This window comes from Simochromis diagramma, unplaced genomic scaffold (assembly GCF_900408965.1).
Source record: "Simochromis diagramma unplaced genomic scaffold, fSimDia1.1 OVJJ01000050.1, whole genome shotgun sequence".
NCBI lineage: Eukaryota > Metazoa > Chordata > Actinopteri > Cichliformes > Cichlidae > Simochromis > Simochromis diagramma.
Window position 1 is genome coordinate 895,314 of NW_024387188.1, and position 23,897 is coordinate 919,210.

General features: G+C 42.8%; 1 protein-coding gene across 1 annotated transcript in view; it reads right to left on the bottom strand.

Moving 5' to 3' along the window:
- The window catches only part of LOC120745184 (transmembrane protein 211), a 122,018-nt gene that overhangs the window by 64,388 nt on the left and 33,733 nt on the right, over window positions 1-23,897 (bottom strand). Inside the window, exon 2 of the mRNA XM_040049911.1 lies at window positions 21,915-22,053. Coding sequence (XP_039905845.1) covers window positions 21,915-22,053 — 139 coding nt within the window. The remainder of the gene's footprint in view (window positions 1-21,914; window positions 22,054-23,897) is intronic.

Here is a 23,897-nt window from a genome sequence, read left to right on the forward strand (position 1 = left end):
TACTGTCTGCCATGCAACATTTTTGTTTTCCATGTTTTTTGACAGTGTCGTAGTGTGATGGAGTGTGCTGAATAACATTTTCAGGGATATATTTATATATTTTTTCCATCTACATTTATGCATTCGAGGGAAAATCGTTTGAACCATCTTTAAACATCTGTCTTATGAACTGGTTTTGTCACACTCGTGTGACGTGGAGTAAACTGATGAGGCCATGGTGACATTCTGTGACTTGCTGGTGCTGAGATCCTTTGCAGACCATGACCTTAAAAACATCTCTCCTTCAGAGCTAATATACATTTTCATCCTGCCATGATATTCACTATTAATGTTTGATGATGGCTGAAAGGAGAACTCCTTGTTATTGTCAGAGATTAATCTACAATTAGCGAAAACAGATCAGATAGCTGGTATGTTCTGCTCTTGTGCAAGTTTCGGTGTTGTATGAGTGCGCATTAGCTGTGTGCGCATGTGTGTGTGAACGTGTCATGACAGATTGAGGGTGCTGGGAAACTCTGGGGAGCGATGACATGTCCTGCCCCTGTGGCTCCTGTTGAATGCGATCTGCGCTCACAGATACAGCCCGCTCTGCCTTCGGCAACATGAAGAGAAAAAAAGAAGATGGCACAGGTTTCCAAGCTGTTACGCTCAGCCTGTTTTTCTCTTTCTTTCTAGTTTGGTTTCCCTCGTTTGTCTTTCTCATTTGTCTTCTCACAAGAGACGACTTGTATCACATAGATGTCTCATGCCTGAGAAGCTTTGCTCCCAACATTAAATTGCTTCTGTGTGACAGAGAGAAAGATGAGCAATTTGCAGCCAGTTGCCACACTTCATATGTCATCACAAGAGCTGCTGAAAAGGTATGAGACTTCCCAGGATCTGTCTTTTTTTTGGCAAAATTTACACTCTGTAAAAACTGCGAGTGTATAAGCTGTAGTTCAGTCGCTCCTGTTTCTCTGCAATCATTCTGGTTGATGAACAGCAGTAATAATTCATCCTCTGCTTGTATGAACCAGTTCAAACAATCCTGGCATTTCATAGATTAAAATCCAGATCATGAGCACTTTTTTTTAACTAACGAGCATAAACTCCACAGACAAGATTTTTAAAGGGTTCAAAAGATGAGCATGGTGAGAAGCATTAGACTGATGAGAGGCGAACGACAGCCTGCGTTTCTCAAACTCTGTCAAAAAAAATAAAATAAAAAATTTTCTATACTCCACAACTCTCTGAAAAGCACTGGTTAGAAGTTGAGGACCTGGGGAATTCCAGCTATGATGAAAGAGTGCAGCTAACTCCAGAGTAAACAGGGAGAGAACGAACCAAGAGACTCGAGAGACAAGGGAAATCATTAATGCATCAAAGGCTGTCAAAAGAATACTGTCTGAAAGTCTGAAAGTGTAAACACAGCAGATGGTGAGCATCTCATTCCTGGACAGGCGCTTCAGCCCCACTGACACAGTATTAGCCCCCACTGAGGTTGTTTGTAACTGCCTGTCACTGAGAAGGGATAATGGGGAAAATAGCAGGACGGATTATAAGATTAGTCTGTGCAGTCTTGACAACACGAACAGTGATTAGCAGACATACACAGCCTCCAACACATATTAAAAAAAGAAATCATTACTGTTATTACACACTCATTCCTCTTGTTTCTGATAATTCGGTGCTCACCAAAGTAAGTGCTGAAACACAGAAACATAAAGACACGGCCAGAATGAAATGGGACAGAAGCAATCAGCACAGCAAAGCATATAGGCAGACAAACGTTCGGGAAATAAAAGTGAAACATAAATGGGAACGATTATTGCAATCGGGAATAATCGATATTCTGGGCCTGCTTATTTGGCTCCATTATCAACACTTAGAGCTGCAGCGGTGGCTGTGAAATCAGCTACAGAGAATCTTGAGAGACTTTCAATTTCTTAAGTATCCAATTTTCGTAATTTGTCTTAAATATTATACTTCCTATGTGAGACAAAACACATTTAAATCTGAGCACACCACCAGAAATCCACCGAATCGTCACATTAAAGAAAGAAACAGAAACAGCTAATTCTGCACACCTTTAACAGTGTTGGCTTCACACAAGTTTTGAAGGCGACTAATAAAGTTAAAAGTGAGAAACCACATCAAAAACACTCATGATGACATAAACAATCCAGTGGCACTACAATCGCTCTTAAAGACTCACTTCCTGCTCCCTTCCCTTTTATTAGCCGGCTGCTATACACCGGGCTGAGCCTTTCTACACACTTTATGCCTGACTACCACAGACAGTATGCACTTTTCTCTCCACACCTGAACAGACTCACTTGCCACAACAAACGCAGTCACTTACACAGTTTGGAAACTGTAAACACGTGAGTGACTGATTGAGTCACTGCAGTCTGGTGCTCTGTTCTAGCAAAACAACCCACCTACTCCATATGTTGCTGATATTTGCTCATGCTGGTTTAGGCATGTTTAGTCTTTTTTAGATAAATTAAATTAATAATTATTAAATTAATTAGATAAATTAATTTTCTGCCTCGTTACATTCTTGTTATGGTGCTTTCTCTCATTTGATACGCCAATAGGTGGCATCAAACGTGCATATGGCGTAGTATTACTATACCATATGCTCGTTTACACATCAGCATTACCTGCATGTACAAACACTCAAACTTTAACTCAAATAAGAGTTTAGCTGTATAACTGAGTGCCAGTATTTACAAAATGTCACAATATGATTTCATTATGCAGAAATGTACAGCAAGAAGAGTAGATCTCCATGTCAGCTGAGCCAGACTCAAGGATGACACGATGAAGCACACGGTGAAACAGTCTGGCTGTTGACATGATGATCTCATCTCATTCATCCCTCACTTTCTGCCCAGCAGCCTCATCTTGACCTTTCAGTCACATGCTGAAAGACTGAATGAATAAGAGGCTGCTGAGTGAGACCAGACTTTAATCTGTTTGGTCCCGGACTGGACGGTCACTCCATCAGTCTCCCTGTCTGTGTGTTCCAGCGACGTGCCCTCTTTTAACTGTAATCAGAGAGGCGAGTGAAGTGAGGGTTGAGTTGGAACAGAGAGAGCAGAGGAAAGGCAGATCATTCCTTCTCTCTCTCTCTCTGGTACCGTCTGTATCTTTAGAGTATGTCTTTGCTGTAACAGATTAGATCACAAGCTGGGGAGCATCCATCCCATCAGCGGATCAATCAGCGTGAGCCGCAGGAGCAGCCCGACGCACACAGGACATATCAATTAGGAGGGAACTGTCTGCGCGCTTGGTGTGTGCCTGTGTGTGAGTGTGTGTGTGCTCAACATCAGCGTGCAAACGTGAATTCATAAAAGGCTGATGTGGTGGTGAGCAAAGCTCTCAGGTCAACAGAGCGATTAGGAGGAGGACAAATGAAAGGAAACGCCACATTTTAACACATTGAAACCTAAAAATGTCATCTTAAAAAATACAATCTTCTGTAGATTACTTTGGCTCATTGAGTTTAAACAGTGCTTATTACAGAGACATTAGGCATGATCAGTTTCTGAATCTTTACTGTTGGTCATATGCCAGTTTCATATAACTATAAAGACACCTGGAGCTTTGGCTCTGTGGAATTGTGGATGAAACATGAGGATGAAATTCAGCACGAAAATGACTGAAATCATGTGTGGGCGAATATGTGCATGTGGACATTAATATGTGAGTGTGGTGCTCATGGACAGAGAAAGAACAGTACACAGCTGACTTTCTTTTAAAGATACCCGTGTCTCTACAAGCCTGTGGTCTCGATCTGAGGTCCTCCTTCATATATGATACCTTACAATCAACCTCATATCATATTCTCTTTGTCCGTAGAATAAAAGATAGAACAGATAAAACTCTGTTTGTGTGTGTGTGTGTGTGCATATGTGGGTGTTAGCTATAAGCCAGACAGCACTGCAGGTGAGAGCAGGTGTGTGATTTAAGAAGCATCAAGTTAAGTGAATGTGAGGCCCAATGTGGTCAAGATAGGAATGTGGAGCCCTGTCTCTAACATCAGGTATGGGCTGTGCGTGTGTGTAAAGGGAGAACCTTGCACCTGCAGGTACCATCTATTTGATAAAGATGAAGTGGTATGTGGCCATCTAAATACACAGAAGCCCACACCTAGACCTACATGCATGGGACAGCCTCTAATCTCAGCCAGTGCCAGGCATCTTTCACTGGGGTAATATATTGTAGTCTCCAGGCTGAGGGGAGTGCAGACAGTGACTCACTTTCACATAGTGAACCTCTAGAAGCAGCTGTGATACACTATCAGCTCGTGTCTGCCTGAACAAACAAAAGACTGATTTGTCTTACCAAAGACTTACTGTACGTGTCGTACAAAATTACAACAAAAAAACCCCAAATGTTGTGTATCTAAAACATTCCAAAGTAACTCAGCATTTGAGATCCTCTGCCTGTTGCATTTTCCTATGTAGCTGCATCAGATCCAAGTCAGCTTCACCACATCACCAAATGAAAGCACAGCAATAAACAAACAAGGACATCAAGTGTAAAAGAGAGCAGTGATTCATTAGTATCCTCAAACTATGACACATGAACTGTAATTGAAACTGTGCTTTAGTTTCTCTATATATAATAACATGAATAAAAGGTTGTCAAAAAACAACAACAACAAAAAAGATACTCAGATGATAACTGAAAACATTTCTAGCGGATTAGACAGTTATTTGTGGCAGAACTGATGCCAGCAGCGCCGTCTTGGCCACCACCAGATGACATACAACTTCAGACAGTACTGCTGTTGACAGACAGGCAAAGAACCTGACTAACAGCTGAAGTAGCTAATAAAAGAATGCAGCTTTTACCTTATTTAATGACCTCTAAATCATTTCCTTTTGATTTTGTAGTGTCAATCCGCTGTTTGTGTGCTTAGGTTTCCAAAAGCCAGCATTGTGAAAATGAGGCAACTGAGGGCAAAACACTAAAGGGGGATGTCATGCTGGCTCTATCCATCTGTGGTTTGACATTACTTTCTCAAAGAAAAACCAACAAACTTTGACCTGTTTTTGCTGCAGATCTCACCACTCTTTGACATCCTTCCCCTGAATCTCCCTGATACTGGCTACAATCCAGCCAAGTGGTGATGTTTTTGTGAGAAAATATTCCCTCTGCTGCTCTCTCTTCCTTTGCTGGGGACACTTGAAAGGCCCGGTTTACTGCTGCTTTCTCCTTTTATCTGTGCAGACCTGCTGGATCAGCAACTGTCCATGCAGAGAGAATATCTCAGCCAGTTCAAAATATTATTTGTGTACATTTTATCACCCGTGCATAGAATTAAAGCCACAAGTGGATGCATTTAAGTTGAGCATATCATAGTATAACAAAATATATTTAAAGAAGCAGATCCGCTTTTGGATAACGTGTATATTTACTTTCTTAGAGTTAATTATACTGGATAAGTGGATTGATGTATGAATGGTTGGCTGGATTGATGGATAGATGGATGGATGGATAGATGGATGCATGGATGGATGGATGCATGGATGGATGGACAGGCAATAAATATGAAGCCACAACCACAGGAGGCCTTTTTGTCGGAACACATTAGCTAAATTGCAAACTACTAAACTGCAAAAAGAGAGGAACTGTTGGCCTTGTTAGCTAACTGTGAATTGTCTCTTGGTTTTTGTAGTTTAAAAAATTGAGTGTTTCATGTGTTGATGCCTTTTTAAGCATCACTGCAATTATTTTCTGCGAGATTTTGGAATTCTCTGCACAATGCACCCATTTACGTCTTCATTATGGATGGAATTTGCTTACCAAACGTTAGATAATATCTCGACACTGCACTGCTCCATGTAGGATCAAATCTTACAAAAAAATAAAAAAGGCACAGAAAAATCTTCTAAAATACATATTATGTAACAGATATAAGGTGAAATCACTTTCCCCCCTTTAGAGGCTTGAAGAAGCTACACCATCATCAAAAATATTACCTAAATATTATCTCGCTGATCATTTATTGCGTTCCACCACCACCACCTTCCTTATTTAGCTTCCCCATACTTGATTCCCTGGTGCAGCTTATGAACTCATGATATGATTTTTACTTACGGTACATGTGCAGGAATTTACTGTAGTCTGGTCAGCGTACAAATCCAATGGAGCATTTTTAATTCACTTAGCAGAGCAAACACATTTATTTACTTAACGCAAATGAGGAGATAATAAACACAGGTAAACCAGTGTGATTTGAGAAACATTAGATAATCAATCATTGTGTGCACATGACAGTTACCGGTGGTCTCAATCCTTCAAAATGACTTTCAAAAACCCAGAATTCCCCATAACACAGATGGTACAAACAAAAACACGGCAAAGCAGCACAAGCTATGAGCAGCCTCTGAGAAGAAGATCAATCACTGTATGAGAGGGACGAGGATAAAACGACATGAGAGAAATGTAACTCAAAGCAAAGCACGCATAAACATGCGCACACGCGCAAACGTGCTTCCAAGCGTGTGTGTTTACGGCTGAGGGCCCAGACGTGGAGGACAAAGCAGCTGCAATCAAACTGCTACAGACACAACAATGAGTCATCCTGGCTGTTGTTCTCCTCAAACAGTCACTGGTGGGAATTCCTGGAAGGCGTCCACAAGTCATATTATTGCGACCATACCTGAGTCAGTCTGCTGGCATAAGTGTAACCAGTAAGCATCTACTGTAGATCTACTTAAAAACAGGTACAACAATCACGACAAACAGCACAGCACCTGCACATAGCTGTAGTTAATACTTAACACTTTTCTCTTAGTAAACTTTGTTGACTTCTGACTTTTTTTGTGTGGAATATTGCATATTATTTTTGGAAAAAAGAAAGGAAGAGAACGCCAACATGTACAGTGGCTTGCAAAAATATTCGGCCCCCTTGGACTTTTCCACATTTTGTCACATTACAGCCACAAACATGAATCAATTTTATTGGAATTCCACGTGAAAGACCAATACAAAGTGGTGTACATGTGAGAAGTGGAACGAAAATCATACATGATTCCAAACATTTTTTACAAATAAATAACTGAAAAGTGGGGTGTGCGTAATTATTCAGCCCCCTGATCAATACTTTGTAGAACCACCTTTTGCTGCAATTACAGATGCCAGTCTTTTAGGGTTTGTCTCTACCAGCTTTGCACATCTAGAGACTGAAATCCTTGCCCGTTCTTCTTTGCAAAACAGCTCCAGCTCAGTCAGATTAGATGGACAGCATTTGTGAACAGCAGTTTTCAGATCTTCCCCTGATTCTCGATTGGATTTAGACACCAGACAGGTCAGGGATGAAGTTATTGAGAAATTTAAAGCAGGCTTAGGCTACAAAAAGATTTCCCAGGCCTTGAACATCCCACGGAGCACTGTTCAAGCGATCATTCAGAAATGGAAGGAGTATGGCACAACTGTAAACCTACCAAGACAAGGCCGTCCACCTAAACTCACAGGCCGGACAAGGAGAGTGCTGATCAGAAATGCAGCCAAGAGGCCCATGGTGACTCTGGACGAGCTGCAGAGATCTACAGCTCAGGTGGGGGAATCTGTCCATAGGACAACTATTAGTCGTGCACTGCACAAAGTTGGCCTTTATGGAAGAGTGGCAAGAAGAAAGCCATTGTTAACAGAAAACCATAAGAAGTCCCGTTTGCAGTTTGCCGCAAGCCATGTGGGGGAGACAGCAAACATGTGGAAGAAGCTGCTCTGGTCAGATGAGACCAAAATGGAACTTTTTGGCCAAAATGCAAAACACTATGTGTGGCAGAAAACTAACACTGCACATCACTCTGAACACACCATCCCCACTGTCAAATATGGTGGTGGCAGCATCATGCTCTGGGGGTGCTTCTCTTCAGCAGGGACAGGGAAGCTGGTCAGAGTTGATGGGACGATGGATGGGGCCAAATACAGGGCAATCTTGGAAGAAAACCTCTTGGAGTCTGCAAAAGACTTGAGACTGGGGCGGAGGTTCACCTTCCAGCAGGACAACGACCCTAAACATAAAGCCAGGGCAACAAGGGAATGGTTTAAAACAAAACATATCCATGTGTTAGACTGGCCCAGTCAAAGTCCAGATCTAAATCCAATCGAGAATCTGTGGCAAGATCTGAAAACTGCTGTTCACATACGCTGTCCATCTTATCTGACTGTGCTGGAGCTGTTTTGCAAAGAAGAATGGGCAAAGATTTCAGTCTCTAGATGTGCAAAGCTGGTAGAGACAAACCCTAAAAGACTGGAAGCTGCAATTGCAGCAAAAGGTGGTTCTACAAAGTATTGACTCAGGGGGCTGAATAATTACGCACACCCCACTTTTCAGTTATTTATTTGTAAAAACTGTTTGGAATCATGTATGATTTTAGTTCCACTTCTCATGTGTACACCACTTTGTGTTGGTCTTTCACGTGGAATTCCAGTAAAATTGATTCATGTTTGTGGCTGTAATGTGACAAAATGTGGAAAAGTTCAAGGGGGCCGAATATTTTTGCAAGCCACTGTATGCGGGGTTTAATGGAAAATCTGATCTGATTACAGCGCACCACCAGCAAGAAGTGAATCATTTCTTTAATTTCCTGGCCTGAGCTGTTGACATCATTACACAAAGACATTACTGAATTTCATATTGATGTTTGAAATTGCAGTACACACCCTCTTTAGCCATAAACTGCAACTTCTGCAGTAAAGAGAGGAAACAGCCCTTAAGTGCAAGAACCAGCTTCGACCTCATCATCTCTGCTGTAAGTTGCAAAATGAAAAAAGCAGAGAGGCCTTCAGAGGTGGAGGACTCATGTAATATGCATAGCCACTAGTCTTTGAGTGTGCCTGTGTGTGAATGTGTGCGAATGTGCGTAAATGGTAAATGTGTGTGTGTGTTGGCTGCAGCTTTCATGGCAGAATGATAGAGCAGTAGGAAGAGAAGGGAGACAGGCAAGGAATAAGAAACAGATAAACATGTTTTGGACCTGGCGATGGTTCTCCTCTGTCTGACAGATGTGAAAGGACTGCAGCCGTCCAGCAGAACAAATATGGGGGAAAAAATAGAAACAAAGGGGTGCAATTCCCACTTCCCTTCTTCCAATCTCCCTCTGTTCATCTTACCTCCTCTCCTCCATCGACATGTCATTGTTGCTTGCTGCCGTGACACAACTCAGGAAGGCACAACCACATGGTAGGAGACTTTCACTGTGGGTGAGCGTGTGCAGAAGCAGAGATAATCAAAGGGCTTCCAGCTTATACAAAAGATAGGGGAGGTTAATTAGTACTGTAAAGAACATTAATATTGGAGAAAAAAAATCTCAGAAACATGCTGGACACTCTTCCCTCTTGATGAAGAGTAATATCAAAGGACAGAAATGCTTTCAAAGGCCACATTAAAGATACATTAAAAAAAAACTCTCATAATAATGAACACAAAGCCTACGAGAGGACTTTCCAGTAAATTAAAAAGAAAACTGATGAATTGGACGGGATGAAAGTTCAGTCTTAATTACAGTCCAGCTCTAATTGACTGGTAGACCAATTACTGTGGTTTTTGTGGGTAATGTATCAGTGAGCGAGCAGAGCCAAGTGCTGCCGTGCTCATAATTACAGTAGACATCAGATTAGACCAACGAGTGAGCGCAGCATACACAAATATGCAAACACACGCAGGCTTTGATTCATAAGCACACATTAGGCCGAGTTTATCCATTTGGGTACAATCGCGACAGATGCTGAGATACAGCGGCAGAATGTAATGAATGGATGATTCAAACATGCTGCGTATTAGTAAATGCTTTGTCAGGCCTGCAGATGAAGTGGTCGTGGAGTGTTTCTCCAGTAAATATTAATTGTTTTTGTGTAAATATGCTTCTGTTCTGTTTAATTAATGAGACTTGAGAGCACAAACTCAGAAGAAAATACCCAGATTGCGGGAGGCGGCGACGGTGACCAGTCGCATTATTGTCAACCTGCAAGCGGCACGCACTCCGGCGTGACAAGACGCACGTCTGTGACTGATATCTGATGTCAGCGCGCGCCGTGAGACGCAGGTTATCGTGCCAACATCACACAGCACCTAAACTGGGTCACACTAACAGAAGCACGAAACAAAGCAGTGCAAGTACAGGGTGTACGCCTAATCCACTGCTCTGCTTCTGCTTTTTTATTTAATTTTTGCTAAATCAATGAGAGCCGAAAGCCTCGAGCTGGTCGAGCTGTGATGAAACAGAATGAAACGCCCGCCATTGACGGCAAACGAGCGCGCGGCGTTTTGGGGTCTTGTCTGTTTGCGGTTGTGATAAAGATCTGTTTATTAGGGAGTTAAGATGAAAGGATAAAATATGAAGAACTGGCGTGTTAGAAAAAGAAGCACGGATTCACTGCACACCCACTCTCAGACACACAGAATATAAAATGAGAAGCAAGCAGCCTGAAGGGCGGAGCAGAAAAGCCTCTGACCAGAAACTAAAAACTCCAATTCCTTGAGCAAGGCGCTTGACCGAAAGTTGCTCCCGCAGAAATGTAGAAAAGTGAAAGGGATGGGAACGGCTACATTTAGAGCCCGAAGGCATCGGGAAGCTTCAAGAAGGGCAAAGATGATCAAAACAATAAAAAATAAAAGTGTTGGTAATGTTTGCTCTCTAAGAAAAGTTCTGCCACTCAGTCAAAGACATTTTCCAGGAAGAACTCTCTGAATACTAATAGTGACATGAATGATGGTCCAATCATTCTTACTCACGGAGTGATGGAAGAAAAACTCACTAAGCGTAATTTCATTTTTGGAGGAACACATTCTGCTAATAGAGTCTGTCGCTCTAATCCAGCCTGATATGGAAAATGTATTCATCTGTATCGGAGACATGATTGACACCTGGTGTGGGTACCATATGGGCTCCGGCGGCGACAGCGGCACTGAAATAACACAGCAGGTGCTTTGATCAAAGCAACTTCCTATTTTCATCACCACGCTTCTGAGGACATCTGCATAGCGGCTTTGCCCAAGGGAACGCTGATACAGCAAGTCGGGCTTCCTCGGCATCAGCACAATGAAACTTGATGTGTGAATGCGTGTGTGCGTGTGAGAGAGGGAACACACAGGAAAACACACTTCCTTTCCTTCCCCAAGCCGCCAGGGTCAGAGAAAACACTGAAGGACTCTCCCTGATGAGGATGAAGATAAGTGGGCACAGTTTCAGAAGGTTGTACAAAGGGGATCCATAAAGGGAAGTATTCACTGTGCACCGTACAGCCTGGGTTATGTGAAGTTTAGCTGCAAATCACAAACTTTTGCCAGCAAAAAGTTGGTCCACAAATGAAAATTTCTAATCTCAAAGTCATTTTTATTCATTCTGCTGCGACTGCAGGATTCATTGATTCATCGGAAAGTGCAGCCATGGTGTCACTGTTTAAATTTAAATGCAGTTCTCTAAAGTACTGTGATATAGGCAGATAGTAGAAAAATGGCCCAGTTGTTTCTGCTGTTTCGGTGGAACGCATAAGCTTGAGCATGAGAAAGAAACTCATCCTGAGTCAATGAATATGTGGACCAGGAGCCAATATGATAACAAGCTCAAAAAATTTGAATTCCACAGGCAGATACAGCCTAATGTTCAGGGTTTAGCAACTGATTTGGTTGCAAATTAGCAAATATTAGCATGCTGCTAACATCTGAATACTGAGAGACAATTATATGCCGGTGCTACACTGGGAATCTATCCAGTGTTTGCTGAGATAATGTAGTCAGGACCAAAGTGATTCAGAATTACAATCCCTAGAGCCACAAAACTAAGTTAAAAATCTATATTTAAATGACTTTTTCTTTAAGTTCAGTTCTCAATGATTGTTGTTATACTGGCAAAAAAATGTGTTTTGTGCCAGTATAAACTACAACAACTGCTGCAAAAAATGTCTAAAAAATGCTAAAAACAGCAGAACTATTAGTGTTTCTGTGTTTGGAATGGTTCATGCAATACACTAGTTCCCAATGCATACCTACTTGTGCGGTACTCAAATTGCACATGAAGCATTCTCCAATTATTTGCAACATTTGACTCTGAATGTCAAAACGCTACTTACCAATTATGATATAAAAATTATTGTAGTTAGGATGACGGATTTACACACACTGACACACTAAACAACTCCACAATGCAATTAGTTTGTGGTCTTGCATGCAATGTCTCAAAAAAGTAATATACCGCCTATGGCTAGCTATCTAGTGCTGACATCATAATTGATACTGATAATGGAGTTTCCTCCTGGTTCAAATTATTTGGTGGGCCACCTATTTTCCACTATAAAGCCATAGAGGTGACCACTGAGGCCTCAGTCACCCAGGCCTGAACATCAGTCAGCAAAACCATGGCAATAATTTCACATTAGCAACTGCCAGCAACCTCCAGCAACCACATGCCAACTAGCAGCAGAACACACACTTTTCCCTTGCGACTGGTAGTTATCAGGGAAGGGACACCAACAGGAGTTTAAGCAAAAAATTTTTACACTGAGCCCTAGCAACCTCCAACAATCACTTGCAATCAGCCAGGGAATACACATTTTTCCTTGCGACCAGTGGTTGCAAGATGGTTGCCAATACGTCTCTAGCTCTGTGTGAGTGAAGACTATATGTAAAAAGTGTTAAGAGCTCCACAGACAATTTTTTAACATTTGAGTACAACAAAAGTGTACATGGAGAGAAAATGACTGCATGCAACTAACTATAGAAGTATGTAGGACTTGAGTTGCAATGCAAGAATAAGGTCTTTTCTTTAGGAAGTCAAATATCAATTATAGTGTTTCTGTAGTTTCTGCCTAAAGTCCTGCCATTTAAAGATACAAATAAGACAAACAAGGCCTCTGGATCCTTTGGATTTACAAACTTCTCATATTTAAAAACCATTACCAGTAATGCCAGACTTTACTTATGGCTCTCCACTTAACTATCGATTGCCATTTCACTCCTTTTATCTCTGCGTGTAACAATACGAAAAGCCTGAGCCGTTGCTACTACTCCAGATGGAGCTACACAAACAACTCCAACTGTACAAGCGAGGGAAAAAAACAACACTGTGCTTCATATTTCTTTCAAGAGCAGAAAAAAACAAGCCTTCAGGCATATCCCTTTCAAGTCCTCAACCCACGAAGCTCCCAGAGAGCTGTTTTCAAACTAAAACATTTTGAACTGGAAAAGTACCGACTTGCAGTCGAATCAATAAAAACAGGAAAACAATCAATGCAGCAAATAAACTCTTCAGCATGTTTTTATGTAAGGACATAATGTAAATGATCTCCATATGTTAATATGGCTATAACCCTGCAGGGAAACAGCTGAGATTAAGCTCGTAGTGAGTGCTTGCACACTCACCCGGGTGTGACATGTCTTCAGCCCTGAACAGATAACGGCACTGCGAGAATCTGCCTGAACACTGTAGCATGACGAACCCCCAACCCAGCCCTCAGCTGCCTCTGAGTCTGAGCAAAATAAACCGGTATTACCAACAAAGATTAAGGTAAAGGTTCTGTTACTAAGAGGTTTACAATTATACAACAATTATAAGAAAAACATGAATATAACACACAATAAAAAGGATGAGTTTGTGCACGTCTTCCTCTCTAATCATCCTCAATACAAACATACAGAGCGCATCGAAGGAGCAGTCCAATCCGATGGATCCTGACCACTAAGAAGAACAGGCCGATGAAATATGCATGACAGGAGAAAAGGCTCCCTGCCGTAGCGCACAGAAACTTTCTGCCTCCCTCTCTCTGAGCGTAAAACATTGATGGCAGCAGTGCTCGGCGGTGCAGCAGCTGAACCGCTGTATTGAGTGCTGAGCTGAACCATTGGAGGGTTAGCAAGTTCACATCTAATTCTGGACTGCACCCACAGGACCACTGGGCTGTAAAAGGAAAGAGCTGGGCAGTTTTGCCTCGAAAAAAGGCTTTTTCTGGTTTAACCAAGGCAGTCATGTATGTGTGTGAGTATTCAGAGTATAAAGTTTGTGCGTGTGTGTGTGTGTGTGTGTGTAAGCAGTACCAGGCAAAACTTCTAGCTTAGGCTTCTTAGCTATTTAGGGGGTGTTAAGCTCTTCAAGATACCTGGAACAACCTGACTAAAAAGTGAATTTAAAAACTTTGATTTACTTTTAATGTGAAAACTTCAAAGGTCTTTTACAGGGAGTGCAGAATTATTAGGCAAGTTGTATTTTTGAGGAATAATTTCATTATTGAACAACAACCATGTTCTCAATGAACCCAAAAAACTCATTAATATCAAAGCTGAATGTTTTTGGAAGTAGTTTTTAGTTTGTTTTTAGTTTTAGCTATTTTAGGGGGATATCTGTGTGTGCAGGTGACTATTACTGTGCATAATTATTAGGCAACTTAACAAAAAACAAATATATACCCATTTCAATTATTTATTTTACCAGTGAAACCAATATAACATCTCCACATTCACAAATATACATTTCTGACATGCAAAAACAAAACAAAAACAAATCAGCGACCAATATAGCCACCTTTCTTTGCAAGGACACTCAAAAGCCTGCCATCCATGGATTCTGTCAGTGTTTTGATCTATTCACCATCAACATTGCGTGCAGCAGCAACCACAGCCTCCCAGACACTGTTCAGAGAGGTGTACTGTTTTCCCTCCTTGTAAATCTCACATTTGATGATGGACCACAGGTTCTCAATGGGGTTCAGATCAGGTGAACAAGGTGGCCATGTCATTAGTTTTTCTTCTTTTATACCCTTTCTTGCCAGCCACGCTGTGGAGTACTTGGACGCGTGTGATGGAGCATTGTCCTGCATGAAAATCATGTTTTTCTTGAAGGATGCAGACTTCTTCCTGTACCACTGCTTGAAGAAGGTGTCTTCCAGAAACTGGCAGTAGGACTGGGAGTTGAGCTTGACTCCATCCTCAACCCGAAAAGGCCCCACAAGCTCATCTTTGATGATACCAGCCCAAACCAGTACTCCACCTCCACCTTGCTGGCGTCTGAGTCGGACTGGAGCTCTCTGCCCTTTACCAATCCAGCCACGGGCCCATCCATCTGGCCCATCAAGACTCACTCTCATTTCATCAGTCCATAAAACCTTAGAAAAATCAGTCTTGAGATATTTCTTGGCCCAGTCTTGACGTTTCAGCTTGTGTGTCTTGTTCAGTGGTGGTCGTCTTTCAGCCTTTCTTACCTTGGCCATGTGGATTCATGGATTCATTCAGCCGGTGGATTCAAACCCACCCACTGCTGCCTTCTCGCTGTGCAGCAACAGTGGTAGCCACCTCACCACAGTGGGCACCATCACATGTACCCTTAGAAGTTTCACATTTTATTTTATTATTTTTTTGGGGCTCTACTCAGCTCTTCCCAGGAGGGTGGCACGGTTCCCCCCCTTTTTGGTGGTCATCCTTGGGTCCTCGTACTCTGGGGCCTCTGGATATCTGGGGCCTGGATCTCCTCCATACCTGCTTCATGCCCTGGGGGACGGGGCTATGGCTCCCCACACACCCTAGCAGATCATTACATGGAGAAACCTTTGGAATACAAGCATGCTGATCCACACAGGTGTGCACACAGGTGTACACACGGGTGTTCACAGACGTGGACTACACCTTTCTTGGCTGCTGCCTCAAAGCACATTGTGCGCTGTCTATCTTGCGTGCTGCACAATAGCGTTTAATATTTAGTATCTACTGTTATCTACTGCTAGCTAGTTTATTGTGATGGTACTGTATTTATTATGTTGCTCTTTTTTTGTTTGCTTTCTCTTCTGTTTTTTTTTCTCCATACAGGTGATCCAGGTGTTTTGTTTTGTTGTTTTTTTTTCTTTCTTCCCCCCCTTCTCACCGTCTCTTCTCCCCTTTGGTTTTCTCTCTCTCCCTCTCTTTCTTTCATTCTTTCTCCCTGTCCTATCCCCCAGTCATGTCTGTCCCGTTTGTAGCAACTGAAAATAAAATAAATACATAATTATAATAAAGGTCAATCAAATGGACCAATATGGCAAGGCCATGATGATCCACTTGGTAAAATAAATCCGCTTGGCATCTTTCTTGGCCTTAAGACAACAAATCTGATGGCTAAAGATCCAAACGGGACACACAAAAAAAAAAGAAGTTTCACATTTTAAAGAATACATCTTCCCAATACAAACACACCTACACTGCCAAACTTTATAGTAACTGTAGACAAATCTCCACATGGTGAGTTTCTCTTTATAAAATCAATCCAGTTGCACTTCATAACTGCAAGTTCCCTGCAGCTATGAGCTTTTATTTCTAACTGCAGGGAACTTGTGCATAATATAATGAACCCCTGGTCTGCTGCATTGATATTAACTATTTTTGTAACTATTTAAACACGTCACAGTAGTGTAACTTCTTTCCCTTCCGTGTGCCCCACTCCTAATCCCAGCTACTGCTATCTGCTGAACCGAGTATATTTAAGTGCACAGTGTGAAGGGTTTAATGACTAACCGAGTTCTGCTGTCACAGAAAGTTTTCAGGGCTGAGCTGTAACAGCATTTCTTGAGTTATGACAAAGAGTTCCATTATTTGTGGTGATAGCCACAATTTCCTGCTGCTAAGTGCCTCGACAAGGCTCATGCTACGGAGAGTGCATTATGTTCCGGTGACAAACAGCAACTTTAGATTTTTTTTCACCAGACTCACTCAGACATCGAAGATTTTCAGTTTTTAATAATATGAATGTCAGCAAATTATTTTCCCCACTTTTGCAAAGGAAAACATGACAACCCTGTGTTGCACCACTAAAGGGACAACACATTTACTTGTAATTTATTGCTTGTCATGTTGCTCAAAGCTATTGCACAGTGCTAGCTAACTTTAACCTAAACTGCACGTCTACAACATGCTTAACGTTTAATATAAAATTGGATATGTTCATGGTTATTTTATTTTATCCCACAACTTAGACATTCACATTACTCACACTCTCATTACACATACATATAGGATCTTGGGGGTGGGCACGATACACGGAATCCAAAGTACCATCAGGGTGTACACCCCACCCCTGGCGTCGTTGCCCACCTCTCAATTTTAAATACACGTAGACATTGAGGGCTAGCAGGAGGGACCATGCGCTTACCTGCTGCTCTCTGGCAGGTAGCTCCATGCCCTCCTGGGTTTTAAATGCACCTTAGAACACACATGCATCAACACTACAATGAGCGGGTGGAGGGAGGTTTGGAGTCTTCTCTCACCCCCGTTCTCTGCGGCCTGCTGGAGCGGGGGGGGGCTAGGAGGAGGAGTTGGCCGTCCGACTGCGGTCTGGAGTGTGGGGCCTCCCTGCTGCTACGGAGTCGGGGCGGTCTGCCTCTCCCCACCGCAGGGAAAAGGGTAACACCACCTGGGTCTGGGTGCAGTTCCCCCCTCCAGGGGCAAGGGTACCTAGACCCGGTTTGTAGAGTATGCTTGGGGAGTGTGATCGTGTGTACAGCGTCTCTTTATGTCTGTCTCCATGTTGGTTGAGTGTGGAGTAAGTGCATATGAGAGCATGAGGGTGGGAATGGATGTTTGTATCTGTGTGTGCCTGTATGTCTGTGTCTATATGTCAGGTTGGGTGTCAGGCGCCACCTCTCTGGGGACATCTCAGGCCCTCCAAGGTTTGGAGGCCTATCTCCCCCTACCACCACTTCCCATGCCGGTGGCGGACTCCCTCAGACATCGGTGCGTTGGTGGTTCTTTGTGTCCGGGGATGGGCGTCCAGGTACACACCGGCTCACTCCTTGGCGGCCGCTTATCGGGGCCTGGAGCCTGGGGCTCGCTCGGGCCACTTCGGAGGTGGGGTGCCCCCGGCCTCTCGGCCTGGGGCTCGGTCACTCAGGCACGGCTGGCTGCCAGCGGAGCTCACGGGCGCGTCACTGCAACTCCCCCTGGCTTCTGCTCCGCGGCTGCTGAGTGAGCCCTCATCTGGGACTCTCCTCAGCTCTTACTGGGACAGTGGCGCGGCTGCCCCTCTGTTGGTCTTCCTTGGTCTCTTGTGTTCTGGGGGCCTCTGGATGTCTGGAGTTTTGATCTCCTCCATAGCTGCTTCATGCCCTGGAGGACGGGGCTGTGCCCCCCCCACACCCTCTAGCAGATCATTACATGAAGGAACCTTTTAAAAAAACAAGCGCGTCCATGCTCACAGGTGTACACACGGGTGATCACACCCACAAACTACACCCTTTTTGGCTCCTACCTCAAAGCACACTGTGTTCTGTTGATCTTATGTGCTGCACAATAATGTTTAATATTTAGTATTTACTGTCATATTCCCATATATCATTGTGATGCTGTTTATTCTATTACTCTTGTTCTCTTCTGCTTGTTTTCTTTTTTCTTTCTCAGCAGGTGATCCAGGTGATTGATATATGCATTTTTTTTTCTTTTTTTCTTTTTTTCTGCCCATTCTGTTGGTTTTTGTCTTTTGCCCTTCTCCCCCGTCCCTCTTCTCAGCTGTTTCTCTTCCCCTCTTTCTTTCTCCCCTTCTTTCCCCCAGTCAAGTCTGTCCCGTATTCAGTAAGTGAAAATAAAATGAACAATAAAAGGTGAATCAAATGGACCATTACGGCAAGGCTGGGATGGTCAATTTGGTAAAGTAAATCCGTTGGGCATCTTTCTTTGCCTTTAGACAACAATTCTGATGGCAAAAGAGCCAAACGGGACAGGCAAAAAAAAAAAAAAAAAAAGGATATGTTCATGGTTTAAGTGTTTTAAGTGACAACGTACAAGACAAGCTCACACCTGGCAGTATAGGTGGAAGCTTTTGTTATTTTGTTACAGATCTAATAGAAATAACACCAAGGTTTGTCTCAAAACTTTGTGTTTTACTTTTGGTCTCATCTTTCATTTATTCATCATATTCTTGCTTTACGTCTGGTGATTCTACACATGCAGTTGTTACACCACCTTCCCGCCTTCATTCCAATGTCATTTAAATGCAGACTTTATAATCACTGCCCAAATAACTATTTGGAGGTGCTGTCAAGATGGTCGCCAAGTGGAAAGACTTCCTTCAAGAAGGACTTTGCCGATAGCGATCAGGGAAATCTATCCTGTTCCATTGGGACAATCAAGTTTTCATTTTCCCTTATAGCTTCATGGCTTAGGACCATACCACCCTGAACAGGGCAACCTCGTCTGCTCTCAGAAGCTGAGCAGGTCAGGTCTCGTTAGTACTTGGGAATACCCGGTGCTTTAAGTGCTTAGAGCCTGCAGGGGCTCAGGTTGAACAGTGGGTCATCTACCATCGGAATGGCAGTGGATTAATCCCTGATTCCTTCAGTCTGCATTCCGAAGTACCCTTGGGCAAGAAAGTGAACCCCTGATGTATCCATGTGAATGTGTGTGTGAATGTTAGAAAGCGCTTAGGCATAGATAAAAACATTGTATGACTGTCTGTGTGATCGGATAAATGAGACTTGTATTAAAAGTGCTTTGGGTGCTCAAACAAGTAGAAAGGCACTACATAAATACCAGTCCATTAACCATTTACATGGTGAAAGCAACACTCATAGACAATCTAAACAGACAATGCAAAACATCAAAGGCATGCAATTTTTTAAATGGCATAATCACATCAGTTTATATATCATCTACACATTTCATCCATCAAATACATCCTTGCTATCTATTCTGCTCCATTAGTTTGCACTCTATCTAATGTTGCTTTAATGAAACATGAAACACCTCTTCTAAGTGACTAAAGCTCAAATCTTTGTATATTCACACCTTATTCTAATCCATTCAAATCAACTCTGAACTAAGTAGTGATGAGCAAAATGATCTCCACTTCTTTTGACTCAGTTACTTTCAGCACCCCAAAATATAGTAACACAGCACAACATGTGGATGCTGACATTTCCACTGTCTGTCACAGTGACTATAGAAAACATGGGGATCAAAACAGGTTTCACTTCTTGCTGGAAGGAGAAAAGTGACAAAGAGAATCTTGCCAGCCGTTCATTTCTTCCAATCTGCGAGAAAACTCACACCGTCAAAAGCCAAACTGATGATATGCACACCACAAAGAAAACCATTGTTCTTAATCTGCTTGCTACATTTTATCAGCCCACTTTGATAGCACTCTCTCAACACATACACACATACTTGTAGTGCTGGGAAAACAAACACTCTTCTGATCTACCCTCCTCGGGGCTTTGTGGGCTCTGTGAAACCTCTGTCTATCTAGACAAGAGTCAACCTGGAAACGGAACAAAGACCCAGTTCCTCGCTTCGCATTGTTATTTAGCAAAAGCTGTAGCTATAATAGACACACAGAACTGGATTACACACACACACACATAAAAAAAAACACACACCAGAGGCTTGCCAAAGACTCATTCTCATTTTCCCAAAGCAACATTGATCTGATACTGGAGTCAGACAGAGAGGTATGAGAGTCTGGCTGTAAGCAATAAGAACCACTTTAAACACATCATTAACCATAGCCTGTGAAAGTCCACCTTTGTCAATAAAGATTTAACCTGGCCAATGAATCTAGTCTCTAATTATGCTTAGTTAAATGCCACTTGCAGGGATCTAAATAAGCTATAGGTGAGGACAAAGTTTATGTAAATAAATAAGAGGAGACAAAAAGTAACAATCAAGGGTTTGTGCATCTGAACAGAGTGGGTAGGGGCAACTCAAGCCCTAAGTTTTTATATATAATGTCAGAAAAACAGGTCAGGACACCTGTAGTCGCCCTTTCTCAGAAAAGGAAACAGTTCTCAACAGTGGAAACGCTGTGTTTGCTTTAGCTGGGGGTGCTGCCGGTGTAGAAAGTAGAAGAGGCACTACCAAACTCTGCCACTGACCAAAACAATCACTGCTGGCAAACTGGAAATACTCCAGGAAATACTCACCGACAGGGTATACTCCTTTTTTCCCTAGTGACCAGTGGTTGCCAGGTAATCCCAAATCAGTCTGTAATCCTGTGTAAATGGGCTAAGGAAGCTCGCAAGCATTGACTGATGAATTAGTACTCCACCCTGTGGTCACGTCCAGCCACATCAAGATGGAGGTCATAATGCTACCTCCGTCTTTTATATACAGTCTATGACTATTACACACGATGCTCAATCTCACGTCACATGTAGAACTTTCAGCATGGTGTGTGTACACAGAATTACTGTATCAAATACTGTTTGTTTTTTTAAACCAGGAGAGGCACAGTAAGCATCTTTCACGTATTACAGCCGGTCTAACGCACAAATGGGGAATTACACTGCTGTAAATAAAGCACACATGAACCGTATCGTCTAATACAACCGCAGAAAAATGCTTCACCTTTTGTACCACATGCCATTAAAATGGTCCAATGCGCAAAGCAAGAAGTGTGAAGGCCAGTACTAAGCAGCGACATCAGCCGTGGTGTGTTATTGGTTTATTAAGCTCAAGTGCCGACTGCTCTCTGTTTACGGGACCACTTCTCCGTTAGAGGGAAACCAGCGGCCTGATAAGTCACATGTAGCTCTGAACCAATGACCTGTGTTAAGGAGGCATAATTGTCTTTTTACCGCAGGCTCTAAATCCATCCTCGCCTTCATCTCACTCGCTTAGTCCCTCCATGCGGACTGTTGTTGCCTAGCTGCAGCTGTCCTCAAGTTGTGTCTTTTTTTTGCTCTTGTTTTTGACTGATGGGCAAGTTCAGCTGTTTATTTGTATTTTTTATATAGAATCCCAGTAACAGGCAGTGCTATTAGAATGCATCTAATAGTCTAATAGAGCACGGAGTAGTGAAGGATGTCTTACAGCACGAAGCAAAAAACTGAAATCAGTTCAATTAAAAATATTTTTTTCATCATCTTTCATAAGAAGGTAATCTCTTATCTCAAAAATTATACATTTATGGATCGGTATGTATGTATGCGATTGTGCTGATGTGTGTCTTCACGTCTCTACCGACCTGCAGCCATTTGCATGTATCCAGCCAGGGTGCAGATCCTTCTCTCACATCCTCCACTGGGCAGGAAGATGGTGATGATGGCCAACAGGGAGCTGACAGCCAGCAGAGCACAGCCTCCCGAACACAGCACCGCACTGGTCTGAGGAAAAACACAAACACAGGACAATTTCATTTTATCTCCACCGATTCGCCCACAAGTACTCTGAGCACCACGTCGATAAACCCACATTTTGAGCAGCGGGAGCAAATGTGGAAAGCTCCTGTCATTACCTCACTGTCAAAGATTTGGAATTTGTTACTAAATTCGAAACCAATCCCCAAAGCCAAAAAGTCTTTACTTTGGTATTGTGTAATCTCACAGTTAATCCCCCACTAACAGGTTATTAGCTCTCTCAGCTGGAAAACAGCAATGCAAGGCCAAACAAGAGGGCACCGTCCTTATTCATTACACCTTCACTTAATCACACACATGCTGAGAGCAGGAGAAGCCAAACAGAGGCAGAAGGCCAACAGAGAGAAGACATTCCTCCACAACTTTTATGATAAACCACAACTAAACTTAGAACAAAAAGTAAGGTGTTTGGTCGATTTTTTTATGCTTCTTGCCATTAAATCCTATACTGTTGGAAAGCCTGTTTGTTTTCCTTTGATGGTGCCGCATTTGTAAGGAACACATTGAGTATATGGGTTGAGCCCATGAAAAAGTTACCAAATCTTCTTTGCCAATGCCAAACAGCTGCTCTTGTTTGGTGTTTTGGTGTCTTGGATTGGATGATTGAAGTCTGAAGCAACGAGAACTATTGGCGAGTTAAACATGTCTTCCTGTAACAAACAGAGGCCTCAGTAGCATGCAGAAGATCCATGCACAGCCACAACAGCCTGGCACCTCCTCCTCATGCTGGTAGCGAGCTCGTCCCATTCTTCAACCAGCAGTTGCCACAAGTCAGCCAATGTGGTTGCGTTGGTCACCCTGGTAAGAACAGCACGTCCAAGCTGATCCCACAAATGTTCAGTGGGGTTGAGGTCAGCACTGCACACAGGCCATTCCATCCTCTCCACTCCCAAATTCTGGAGGTAGTCTCTGATAAACCCCGATCTGTGGGGGCGAGTGTGGCCATCTTGGAGGATAGAGTTCGGTTCCAGAGCAGATTTGGCAAGTTTTTTATTGGTGCAACCCACATACTCAACTCTGCTGTTCATACCTTACAAAGATGGGCTCATTATAAGGGAAATAAACTGGCTTTCCAACAGTATAAGATTCATTGCCACAAAGCATTGTTACATCAAAGAAATAACTGAGCTAGACAAAATTCCTTCTTTTTGTACTAAGTTTATATAAACATGCATCCTGGGGAATTTGGCTCTTTGTCCTATGAATGTTTTAACTGTTTTTCACCGGGATCAACTGTGCTCACCTGCTTCTACTTTTAGAGACTCCTAAAAAGTGGCAGCTAAGTTTAAAAGCCACACAGTGCGTTAGCCCTGAGAGAAAGTGTGTCTGTGTGCGAGTGAGTTCGAACAACCTGTGTGTCTTTGTGGAGTGGTTTGATCTGCATATCCTCTCAAACTGACTCTCGAGAAAGCCCCCACACACCCTCATCAGCACACTTTAAAAGGTGTCCGTCGTCGACAAGCACGGCGCACAGACAGCAGGCTCAAAACAGCGCCACATCAGCAATTAGCATGCAGGCGGGGGCGATCAGAGGGAAATGTCTAACATTCACAGGGGAATTACAGCCCTAAAACACGTGTCATTATGCATGTTCCTGATGTGACTGACGTGAATGGAGGGAGGATGAAAGCGGAGTGATTTCCATGCCCGACAGAAGATTTAATTAGCTTGTTCTGGGTGTTTGGCAGAAAGGGGAGCAGGGAAATACTGAAGTGCTGTAATGTTGGTGGCAATGATGATCATTATTCTTTTGACCTTTATTTGTCCAGGTCTGCAGAGAATATGCGGTCTGCTTCACAAATGGACAGCAT